Below are 12,350 nucleotides of genomic sequence, written 5' to 3' on the forward strand. Positions count from 1 at the left end.
GCATGCAGTGGGTTTCCGTCCTTGTACTTTCTCCATGCATTGTGCTTCTCTGGAGCTTCACATAATCTGACTTCTCTACAGTTCGCGGGGTGCCTGAGGGAAGAGGAGGGCAAGAGTGTGAGAAAGACAGGAGATGGTAAAAGGGAAGGTAGAAAGAGGCTGCAGTTCAGAAATTAGGAAAAGCATAGTAGTGGTCTCATTTTTGAAAGAAACTATGAACCCCTCCACCCTCCCCCTGGACACCCACTCTAAGGATGTCTTGTAAGTTTTTTTTTATATCTAACCAGTTTTCTTTGCTTCTGACAGAACAAGCTAAGAACTGAGAAGAAGAAAATTGAATCTGAGTTTGAAAAACTGAGGCAGCTCCTGAAAGAAAATGAGCAAACACTGCACAAAAGACTGGAGGAGATGGAGAAGAAAATCACCATGGTAGAAAATGCAAATTTCACCAAACTTGACAATCAAATTACCTCTCTCAATGCCCTTATAATGGAGCTACAAAAGAAGTGTGAGGCATCATCATGGGAACTCCTGCAGGTGAGATACTGTTTGGGAAATAAAACAAAAGAAGGAAGTGAAATATTCATATTTTGTGTGCACCTTTAAATGTAAGAGCGGAACACACATGATCTCCTGCCAGGGTCAATGCACAGTGACCCCATGCTCTCTGACAGCCGCACACAATATATAGACATGGATAACTTACATTGTCCTACTTGATGCTGGAAGCCCAATTCAATATACAAACAGTGGAATCTACAGTGACCTCTTACAGTGTTATGTACAAGTTAATGCAACAGACAAAGCCATTCTAGTGACAGTATTTACCATATGGAGACCAAGGAGCAAAATGTTAAAAAAGCTGTATAAAAATGTAAAGCATAATGTGAGCCAACATTTTAAAGAATTGGAAAGAAACTACATTCCTCCTTTTCAAAGACGTTTTTTTTATTGCCGGAGTTTTATATAGCCCAAAGTTGACCCAAAGGCATCAGAATGCTTTAAATGAGCACCAGTTGCATTACAGATGGACACATTCACTTTTTGCTAGGCAGAGGGAGATTAAGTGATTTGCCCAGAATCACAGGATGTTGAGCGTCCCTGCCGAGACTTGAACCCGGTTTCTCAGCGTCTAGGTTGACCACTCTAGCCGCCAGACCACATCCTCTCCCCTAAGGTTGAAAACATTTCTGTTCTAAAGTGATTACTTTTCTTCTGATGCAAGTGTCCACTTAGTTTCGCGTGCACCAATGTCTTGTTTGGGTGAACAGCTATATAATTAGGCATTTGGAATAAGTAATGGCAAGCTCATTGTTTTTTTTGTTGCCCCAGATAAAGATGGAGATTGACACAGAAGACTCTTTAGTTTGAAGAATAGTGGCAATTTTATATTACTGGTAACCCTTGGTTATATCACAGAGCGTGCAAAATGAATGTCCGCAAATTGCTGCCCGGCAACAAAAGAAATTTGATTCATAACTGGATTATCTTTACATCCTAAATAGCAACCAAATTCCTTACCAATATGGCTTAGGATGGGATTGGAGGCACTATAACAGTGATGCTCTGCTCAAATAGGTTGATTAGTGTACAGCCAAGAAGCTTCGGGCCCTAGTCACAAAAGAATTCTGAGACAAAATCCTAACTTTACGGCTTTCGGTATTCACAAAAGGCATTTAGGAGTAGTAAAGTTAGGATTTTGTCTTACGTTTTCTTAAGTTTTGGTCATAAGACAGAATCCTAACTTAAGTTTAACTTAAGTTAGGATTTTGTCTTAAGACCAAAACGTAAGACAAACTTAAGACAAAATCCTAACTTTACCATTCCTAAATGCCTTTTGTGAATATCGGATGTCGTAAAGTTAGGATTTTGTCTCAGATTACTTTTGTGAATGGGGCCCTTTCTGAGAAATAGCTCCATGTAAAGGGCACTAGATGAGGGTGACAGAGAGCATCCCTTGGAGGACGTCTGAGAGCATCCTTCCAAGGGTGACAGAGAGCATCCCTCTGAGGGCGACAGAGAGCCTCCCTCCAAGGGTGACTGAGAGCGTCCCGCTAAAGGTGACTGAGAGCGTCCCTCCAAGGGTGAGTGAGAGTGTCCCTCCAAGGGTGACTGAGAGCGTCCTTCCAAGGGTGACTGAGAGCGTCCTTCCAAGGGTGACAGAGGGCATCCCTCCAAGGGTGACAGAGAGCATCCCTCTGAGGGTGACAGAGAGCAATTCTCCGAAGGTGGCAGGGAGCATCCCTCCAAGGGCGACAGGGAGCATCCCTCTCTGGTTCCACAGCCAGTTCAGAAACAGTCTAAGTTGAAGTTGCTGTTAATTACCATGACCTCTCAATCTTGGTACAAACATCTAATTTACCAATTAATCTAAACACATGTTCAAATGACATTCCTGCTTCTAGGAAAATGATAGATAGTAAACCTATGATTCCCTAGGTGACCAGCTTGGGAATCAATCAATCAATTAATCAGGGAATTGTAAGGGCGCTACTAGCCCATGAGGCTCTGAAGGCGCTGAGGGGGGGTGGGGGGGGGGGGGGGGGGGGTGAAGGAGGGGGTGCGCAGATCCGTTCAGCCGAAGAGCCAGGTCTTGAGGGTCTTTGTGAAGGTGTCCATGTTGGGGCGAGTCAATTCAATTCAATTAAGCTTTATTCGACTTTAAGTTGCAAAATCATAAAAGCATACAATCTTTCAGTTATTTACAATGAATAAAAATATACAATTTAAAAGTAGAATTAAAAATGCCAAATTGCAATATAAGAAATGGAGATGTCCCAAATTTCATCGAGGATATCATTCAGCACAGTTCAGCAGTTAAAAAGAATTTACAATTTACAATTTCATTATACTTTTATGGCTACTCCTTGATAAGCTTTCTGCGCGTGTCAAAATATATACGACCTCGTTGAAATGATCCTTCCATTAAGGTTATTGCAGCTTATAATACTTAATTGAAACACTTTATTACAAGGATAAAATAGAAGATTAAAAATAGGGGAAATAACTTAAAGAATTGATAAGCCGGACTCATTTAACAGAGGGGAGTCTCAATAACCCGCAGATATATGAATGCATAAAAACTCTTAGTCCCGCTTAATCATTCTAAGTTATTTCTATGCCTCACAATACATTTCAAAAGGCTGGTAACAAGTTTTTCTCCCTCCAAAAATTGTAGAAAGAGAAATGCGGGGAGGCATCTTCTAAACCCCATCTGCTTTAACAATGGTAAGCCACTTTGTTTTAAACTCACTATAGAACTTACAAAAAAGAATAGTGTGTATTGTGGACTGGTTGGAAGTACCGTCACACGGACAGGGGGGAAGATCTTTTACCCAGTTATTTTTTGTTGGAAAAGCAACTAACCGATGGAAAAAATTCAACCTAAACCGTACCAAAAGAAAGCGTTCGTAGCTAGTAGTGTTATAGGTTAGATATGGTTTAATGTCAAAAGTAGTTTGAATAACCAAAGTGTGTCTAACCGATGGTTTCATAACCTCGCTCGTAAGACGCAATTCTTCGAGATGGTTAAGACATTTTGCCTGGAAATCCTTCATGGTTACCTCACGGACTGAGAGGGGATCGTGGTAGAATTTTTCCCATCCTATGTCAGCTAAGAACTTTTTCACATATGATAAACATCTGGATCTTTGTACATTCTCCAGGGCCATGCAGTCAGAGATTATCATCTGTGAGAAGGTGGCTTTATCCGACGTCCAAATACGACGCCACAGTAAAAGTGGTTGGATTCTCACTATATGAGACATGTAGGAGAGTCCCAGCTCTGCGTGACATGAAAAAGTGGCTGTGCTCTTTGGGACCGATAGAAGGTACCTTGGAAAAACATTTTCCACCCTCTGTAGGCCATCTATTGCTACATGGCCCCAAACACCTGCCCCGTACAGTGCCACCGAAAGACATTTGGCTTTGTAGATCTTTGCCAATTCCAAAGGAGGTCTTTTCCCTAGTTTCCGCGAAAAATTGACAAGTGCTGTGGTAGTTCTAATAAAAAGGAGTTTCCTGGTTTCGGTTGCCGATTTCCAAGTAAGTTTGTTATCGATCATTACTCGTAGATAGGGATATTTTTGTGTGGTTGCGAGTTTTTCTTGATTCAGATATATATTCCTCATTTTACTTTTATGTCCAGTCCCCGCCTTCATGACAAATGTTTTCCCAATATTAATATTTAGGTCTAGACCTGCCATGAAGGTGGAATATCTATTCAGTGCCTTTTGAAGTTCAAGGGGGGTACGGGCTAGTTTCACTGCGTCGTCCGCGTAGAGCAACGCGGGAATCCGGCGGTTGTTTGCTGTGGGAAGGTCCTGGCACCCCTTAATCATTTCCTTCTCCAGACTGTTGGTGTAAAGTGTGAAGAGGAAGGGGGCCAGGACACAGCCTTGCCTGACACCCTTCTCCACTCTGAACGGCGCGGTTAGCTCTCCCCCAAGCCCAAACCTCACCCTTGCAGTCGCATCTGAATGTAATTCCCTTCAGAAAGTTACCAGGTTTGACTGGACCCCCATCTCTGCCAGAACAGACCACAGTTTAGCGTGGGAGACACAGTCAAACACGGCTGATAGATCCACGTAGACCATACAGAGGGCTCCTCCTTTAATATTAGCATATTTGTCTATCAGGAGTGACAGGTTAAGGGCTTGATCAATGGTCCCCAGCCCCTCGCGGAACCCGTATTGGAGATCAGATATAATCCTGCCCTCATCCGCCCAGTCCTGTAGATGCTTGAGGATTACACGGCCCGCCACTTTGCCAAGGGAGTCTAAAAGGGAGATTGGACGATAACAGGTTACCGACCCCCGGTCCCCTTTTTTAAAAATAGGAACCAATATTGATTTGGACCATGACTCCATAAGGCCTACCGCACATGATGCATTCAGTACCCTAGTCAATAGAGGGGTCCAGAGTTCCATCTGAGCTTTAAAGAAATCTACAGGCACCCCGTCTGGGCCTGGGGCCTTCCCACTTTTGCTAGCTTTCAAGGCATAAGCAACCTGGTCTACTGTGAATATCAAGTTAATGGGATAAGGGGTGGAGGCCTGGGCATGGGGTGTCGCTTCCTCAGTATTCGCATCCCCGATCACGTTAGAAAAAATCTTGGAGAAATGCTCAACCCATTCCTTTTCGCTAATAGCAACCTCTATTCTTGGTGTATCTGCATCATTATTCAAAAAAGGGGACTTGACCACTAGCCAAAAGGCAGCGGTATTTTTATGAGTGGAACTCTCATATAGTTGGTCCCAGAGTTGCTGTTTTAACTCGGTTTTTCTAGTCTATTGCGGAGTTGTATAATTTTCTTAGGGTAGTGATCTCATGGGGGACCCTAACTGTCCTCCGTAATGCCTGTTTTAACTTCGAATAGGCTACCGTGCAACTGAGGTCAAACCAACCCTTCCTCTTCTTTGATGATCGATTAGCTTTTACCCACAATGCTTTATTTATGGCTTTTACCACCTCTCCGAAGTTAGCGATAACCTCAGTGTCTGGTGTATCCATGTTCAGACATTTCTGGATGGGGAAGAGGGTACTTGCTAGCAATGTTTTAGTTATTTCTAGAGGGGTCAATCTTTCCCCACTTTAGCGAGTATCCATTAAGCCTGGCCAACGTCAGGTTGTTTTGTGTTAAAGTACTACAAATATTAATTTTAGAATTTTGTGTCGTCGGCAGGCTAACGCTAAGGGGGTAATGGTCACTCAGCGCAGTTGTATGTATAGTGAGTAATGATTCTATATTCCTCACTCCGTTGGAGACAAGAATATGGTCAATAGAACTTTGAAGACCCCGCCCGTGGAAGGTGGTAGCCATCACTGTGTCTGTAGAAGGGGGCTTGTTCGCTACTGCCAGATCCAGTTCAAACATAATTTCATTTAATCGGCTCCCTAGAGTCGTATGTCTAAAATGTAGAATGGGATTATTACTCATTGTGGATTCCACAAATATTCCTATTACTATCCTGGCATGGGCCCAAGGTAAAGTCTCCTCCCCAGATAGTTATAACCTTTGTTGGTGACCTCCTTGTTTTAGATAGTAGTAATGCACCAATAAGAGATACTAAGTTCGCTGATTCGCCCTCCAGGAGGTTATTATGAAAATTTACCAAAAGGAGGGTCTCCGTTTTATTTACACCAATATCAAGAATCTGAAAGTTGTTTCCAGTTTAATAGATTTTATTTCGACTGTTTGTAACAGATTTGATATATAGATCGTCAAACCTCCCTTTGCTCTCCCAGAGGGACTTCTTTGGGCTGGTGAAAAATAGGTTTTGTATCCTTCCATGTCTATCTCTTCTACCGCCCAAGTTTCCTGAAAACATAATAATTTAAACCTATGGGTAAAATCAAGCCAAACCTCATTTCTTATTTTAGAGCGCTGGCCTGCAATGTTCCAGAATAAAACATCCAATTGAGAGTTGTTCCCCCTCATTGCTACACCCCTCAGTATCAGTATCTGATGGTAATATTAGAACCAGTTCTGGGTTAGATACGGTTGATAACCCCGAGAGAGGGGGTAACAAATGCTGTCCTGAGTCCCCCTCCAGTAAATTGATATCTTGTTCTTGCTCATGTGTGGGCTTTAAATGACCAGTACTTGTTTTGAAGGGTGCATTGGGGTCATTTCTAATGTTTTCTATGTCCCCCTCTGATAGGTGTATGTCGTGTTCTGGTACATGTGCGGATTTAGGGTGACCTATACTCTGTTCAAAAGAAACTTTGGGGTTGTTAATAGTATGTGTTTCTCTAGGGGTGGCGTCTATAGTTCCATTCGCATCCTTTGTGGGAGCAGGTCAATCCACTCCCTCCAAACCCGAGAGGGGAAAAAAGCGTTTATAAGTGGGAATGTTGAAACTGTGCCCATGCCTGTTAAATACAGACGGAACCCTGGGAATCAGAGAGTTTTTCAACAAAGTCCTAGGATAAAAGTATGTTAGATCATATGGTGTGATGCCACTACTTCCTTTCGTTTGAAACCAGTCAGTGATATGTGAGACTGCATTATGGTCTCTAAAATTGATGATGATTAGATCTCCCTGAATATTTTTTGGTCTATGTTCCACCCAGTCCACCCGCCGTACGTTTAAGATTTTACAATTAATGTTTGGAGGAAGTGGTCTATTTTGTCGTAGCCAAAATACGACTTTATTTTTTATTTGATAATAGCCTTCTTTTGCTTCGTTCTCTAAGACTGGAACCCCTGCAAATATCACAACGAAAGGCACTGCTTCTGGTGGTAAATCTATTTTTACCTTTTTTGCCTTATACAACCTTCCAGGGGGAGGGGTTTTAAGTGTGTTACTCTGGGGAGGCTTTAAAACACAGAGATGTTCACCAGCCTCTGTCTATTTGGACTTTGTCCCCGTGGTTTCTTTCTTCCTCTGAGCTATAGTATTAGGAAGGGCAGGATCTCTGTTGATGTCTTTTTTAGGAGGGGGGGGGTACTATGTATGTGTTTGGTTTAGTGGAATTTACACTAGACAAATGTAAAGCACTATACGTTGAAAGTTTCTTAATTAAGCTAGTGTTATTTGCAGTCGCCTTTTCTAGTGTCCCCAGTTGTTCCGCTACTCTCTTCATTCTCTCAATTAACTGCAGTAATAATGATCTCAGTAATTGCTCTATACTTACCAGTAGATCCTTGGTTGATATATCTATCACTGAGTTTTGTTCGATTTGCACAGGCCTAGGTGTTACATATGGATCTTTTGAGGGCCCCATCGAGTTTTGTGTTGTTTTACCACAGTTACTGAGATGACTCCCCTCCCCCTTCTTCCTTTTTTTCGGTGGAGGGCCTTGGACTGATCTTTTGTTTTTGGGCATCTGGGTCTCAACTTGTGGGGTCTTTGCCTTCTGCGTGGAATCATGTAATAGGACTACCACAGGTGAGGATAAGTTGGAAGGGGAACCTGAAAAATCCATACTTTGTTCACTGTGTTTACTAGTTGATGGTAACCTATCTTGCAAAAGTAAGGGAATACTACTGTCACTTGTTGAAATATGGGCTGAACTATCTACTTGTCTGATAGGATCTGGTGTAGTTGCCTGCTGGATTGAGCCCAAAGACGAGCGCTTTTTACTTAAAAGTTCCGCCGACAAGCCTCTTTCCGCTAAGACTATCTCCCTTTCTAAGACTGAGGTGGCTCAGGTAATAAAATTATCCAGAGTCCCTCTAACTGACCCTCCCACTAGAGAGGGTCTGCCTTTAGAAAGGCGGGAGGTCAGGATATTATCTAATCAGTTGGAACAGATGAACACGCTGTATACTAAAGGGAAAAACTAGCAGGCAGCGCTTACTCTAAGTGCAAGAAAAGAGGTCAAAGAAAATGACACCAATATTTAGAAATATTGCCTTACTGTATAGTCCAATACATAGGTCCTGTACAGTCCGATAACAAGACTGGGCCCGGCCCAGCCTCGGCCAGCCCCGGACGGCCACAGACGGCCCGCCCTTTGCCCGGGCTTTGCCCGGCGATGCCGCGCACGTCCCGTGACGCGGAACAGGCACAGGTGTTATAAGCGCCTCCAGGCGCGGAAGTGTGTCAGGTGGGCGGTGCAGTCCCGCCAAGAGATCTGGTCTGTGTAGTCCCCCCGCACTGCGGCCGCTCAGATGGTGTTTAGCGACGGCGGGGGGGACAAGCAGGCGTTGGCGCGATCACAGCGCGAAGGCGAATCTATGGCACAAATGTTCCTCCCAAAAGAAAAGTTACGGGCAGGTAGGCACCAAACTTTCATGCAAGACTTCCCAGTAGCTCGTTCCAGGTTCTGGCTGCAATGTGGGAGAACGATCGTCCACCTGCTCCGGCTCTGTGGATGCGGAGGGTTTTGGCTGGTGCCAGGTTGTCAGATCGGAGGTTTTTTTTGGGTACGTGGAAGTTTATTCTGTCATTGAGGTATTTGGGTCCGTTGTTGTGTAGGCATTTGTAGGCGTGAGTGAGGATTTTGAAGGTGATTCTCTTCTCCACAGGGAGCCAGTGCAGGCTCCGCAGGTGTTGGCTGATGTGTTCGTTCCGGGGGATGCAGAGGATGAGTCTGGCTGCGGTGTTCTGTATAGTCTGAATTTTGCAGAGAAAGGAATTGTTGATGCCGGCGTAGAGAGCGTTTCCATAGTCCAGTCTGCTAGTGATGAGTGAGTGGGTGACTGTCTTCTTTGATTCTGGGGGATCCATTTGAAGGTCTTTCGAAGGATGCGGAGGGTGTTGAAGCAGCTGGAGGTGACGGCGTTGACCTGACAGTTCATGAGTGATGAGTCGAGTACGATGCCGAGGTTTTTTGTGTGGTCTGAGGGTGTAGGTGAGCTTCCGAGGGCGATGGTCCACCAGGTGTTGTGCTATGCTGAAGGGGTGGTTCCGAGGACGAGGACTTCTGTCTTCTAGGCGTTGAGGTTTAGGCAGCTGTTGGTCATCCAGACTGCGACGTCTTGCATTCCTTTCTGGAAGTTCTGTTTTGCAGTGGTGGGGTCTCTGGTGAGGGAGAGGATGAGCTGGGTGTCGCTGGTATAGGATACAATGTTGAGGTCGTGTTGTTGGACGATGGCTGCGAGGGGGGCCATGTAGATTTGGAAGAGGGTTGGGTTCAGTGATGACCCCTAAGGGACTCCGCAGGTGATTTCCGTGGAGGCTGAGAGGAAGGGGGGCAGTCTGATCCTTTGGCTTCTTCCGGAGAGGAACAATCAGATCTAGTCCAGGGCGGTTCCGTAAATGCCAGCTTTGTGTAGTCTGGAGACTTGAGTGCGGTGAGAGACGGTGTCGAAAGCTGCAGACGGGTTGAGGAGGATGAGGGCTGCGTAGTGGACTTGGTCCAGGAGGGTGCGTATGTCATCTGTTGCGGCGAGTAGGGCGATCTCGGTGCTGTGGTTGCTCCGGAATGCAGATTGGGATGGGTCGAGGACTGCCTTCTCTTTGATGAACCGTGTCAGTTCCCTGTTGACTGCTTTCTCTGCTACCTTGGCTGCGAAGGGGAGGAGCAAGCTGGGCCAGTAGTTCTTGAGGTCGGTGGGTTCCGCCCAGGGCTTCTTGAGCAGGGGCCTGACTTATGCGCGCGCTTCCAGCTGTCTGGTAAAGTGCCTGTTGTGAAGGTGGTGTTGATGGTCCATTGTAGTTCAGGCGCAGTGGTGCCTGCGGCTATGTGGTAGATGTGCGGGGGGCAGGGGTCGGTGGGGTGCCTTTCATGGTTGTGGCCGTTGTTTTGTAGGCGTGAGTGAGGATTTTGAAGGTGATTCTCTTCTCCACGGGGAGCCAGTGCAGGCTCCGCAGGTGTTGGCTGATGTGTTCGTTCCGGGGGATGCAGAGGACGAGTCTGGCTGCGGTGTTCTGTATAGTCTGAATTTTGCAGAGAAAGGATTTGTTGATGCCGGCGTAGAGAGCGTTTCCATAGTCCAGTCTGCTAGTGATGAGTGAGTGGGTGACTGTCTACCTTGATTCTGGGGGATCCATTTGAAGGTCTTTCGAAGGATGCAGAGGGTGTTGAAGCAGCTGGAGGTGACAGCGTTGACCTGACAGTTCATGGGGAGTGATGAGTCGAGTACGATGCCAAGGTTTTTTTGTGTGGTCTGAGGATGTAGGTGGGCTTCCGAGGGCGGTGGGCCACCAGTTGTTGTGCTATGCTGAAGGGGTGGTTCCGAGGACAAGGACTTCTGTCTTCTCGGCGTTGAGTTTTAGGCAGCTGTTGGTCATCCAGACTGCGACGTCTTGCATTCCTTTCTGGAAGTTTAGTTTTGCAGTGGTGGGGTCTCTGGTAAGGGAGAGGATGAGCTGGGTGTTGCCGGTATAGGATACGATGTTGAGGTCGTGTTGTTGGACGATGGCTGCGAGGGGGGCCATGTAGATTTAAAGAGGGTTGGGCTCAGTGATGACCCCTAAGGGACTCTGCAGGTGATTTCCGTGGAGGCTGAGAGGAAGCAGTCTGATCCTTTGGCTTCTTCCGGCGAGGAACAATCGGATCTAGTCCAGGGCGGTTCCGTGTATGCCAGCTTTGTGTAGTCTGGAGACTTGAGTGCGGTGAGAGATGGTGTCGAAAGCTGCAGACAGGTTGAGGAAGACGAGGGCTGCGTAGTGGCCTTAGTCCAGGAGGGTGTGGATGTCATCTGTTGCGGCGAGTAGGGCGATCCCGGTGTTGTGGTTGCTCCGGAATGCAGATTGGGATGGGTCGAGGACTGCCTTCTCTTTGATGAACCGTGTCAGTTCCCTGTTGACTGCTTTCTCTGCTACCTTGCCTGCGAAGGGGAGGAGCAAGATGGGCCATGTAGTTCTTGAGGTCGGTGGGTTCCGCCCAGGGCTTCTTGAGCAGGGGCCTGCCTTCTGCACGCTTCCAGCTGTCTGGGAAAGTGCCTGTTGTGCAGGTGGTGTTGATGGTCCGTTGTAGTTCAGGCGCAGTGGCGTCTGCGGCTCTGCGGTAGATGTGCTGGGGGCAGGGGTCGGTGGGGTGCCTTTCATGGTTGTGGCGGTGTCCCCGGTCGTGATTGGAGTCCAGTAGGTGATGGTGGGCTGGCTGGTGCCTCTGGGGGGCGGGGGGGCTGGTTGTGGCATTTTGCGGGTGGTCACGAAGTTGTCGTAAAGTGTTCTGATCTTGAGGTGGAAGTAGGTCCCCAGCTTGTCGCAGAGGTCTTGGGATGGGGTGATGTCTGTGGCTTCGCTGCGTGGGTTGGTGAACTCCTGAATGACAGTGAAGAGTTCCTTGGAGTTGGTGAGGATTTTGTTGTGGATGAAGTTCCTTTTGGTTGTTCTGATTTGGTTGTGGTAGTCCGTCATGGCGTCCTGTAGGCAGAGTAGTTGTCGGTTGACTTGGTGTTCACCAGGTCTTCTCCAGGCATCTGCAGGTGCGTCTTGCTTCTTGGAGATCAGTGGTGAACCAGGCGGCTTTCCTTGGGCATTGTTTGCCGGGGTTGCGTAGCGGGTTGAGCTGGTCTGCACAGTTGGAGATCCAGGTGGGGAGTCCTGTGGCTGCGGTGTTAGTGCTGGATGCCCAGGTGGGGTTGTCTCGGGTGAGGGTGGAGTTCAGTTTCTCGTCAGTGACCTTGCTCCAGTTCCTTCGCGGTGGGTGGTGGGGTGGTTTCAGTGCCTTGGGTTTGTCGACGGTGAAGTGCACGCAGTGGTGGTCGGTCCATGGTGGTTGTGTTGTGTGGTCGAAGCGGACGCTGTTGCCTGCGGCGAAGATGGGGTCGAGGGGGTGTCCTGCTCTGTGTGTGAATATGGTGACGAGTTGGTTGAGTCCAATGTCGGTGAGGTTGTCCTGGAGGGTGGTCGAGTTGGGGTCGCTTGGGTTGTCGAGGTGGAAGTTGAGGTCTTCGATGAGTATGTAGTTCATTGATACTATGGTGTTGGGTGCGATGAAGTTGGTGATGG

At 46.9% G+C, this 12,350-nt stretch overlaps 1 protein-coding gene across 1 annotated transcript in view; it reads left to right on the top strand.

Annotated features, from left to right (window-relative positions):
- Window positions 1-306: 306 nt before the first annotated feature.
- Window positions 307-12,350, top strand: part of LOC147663263 (E3 ubiquitin-protein ligase TRIM38-like) — a gene marked incomplete at its 5' end in the record, with an annotated part of 159,516 nt that continues 147,472 nt past the window's right edge. The window contains one exon of the mRNA XM_086950578.1: window positions 307-537. Coding sequence (XP_086806704.1) covers window positions 307-537 — 231 coding nt within the window. The remainder of the gene's footprint in view (window positions 538-12,350) is intronic.

Source organism: Lissotriton vulgaris, unplaced genomic scaffold, assembly GCF_964263255.1.
Source record: "Lissotriton vulgaris unplaced genomic scaffold, aLisVul1.2 SCAFFOLD_2756, whole genome shotgun sequence".
NCBI lineage: Eukaryota > Metazoa > Chordata > Amphibia > Caudata > Salamandridae > Lissotriton > Lissotriton vulgaris.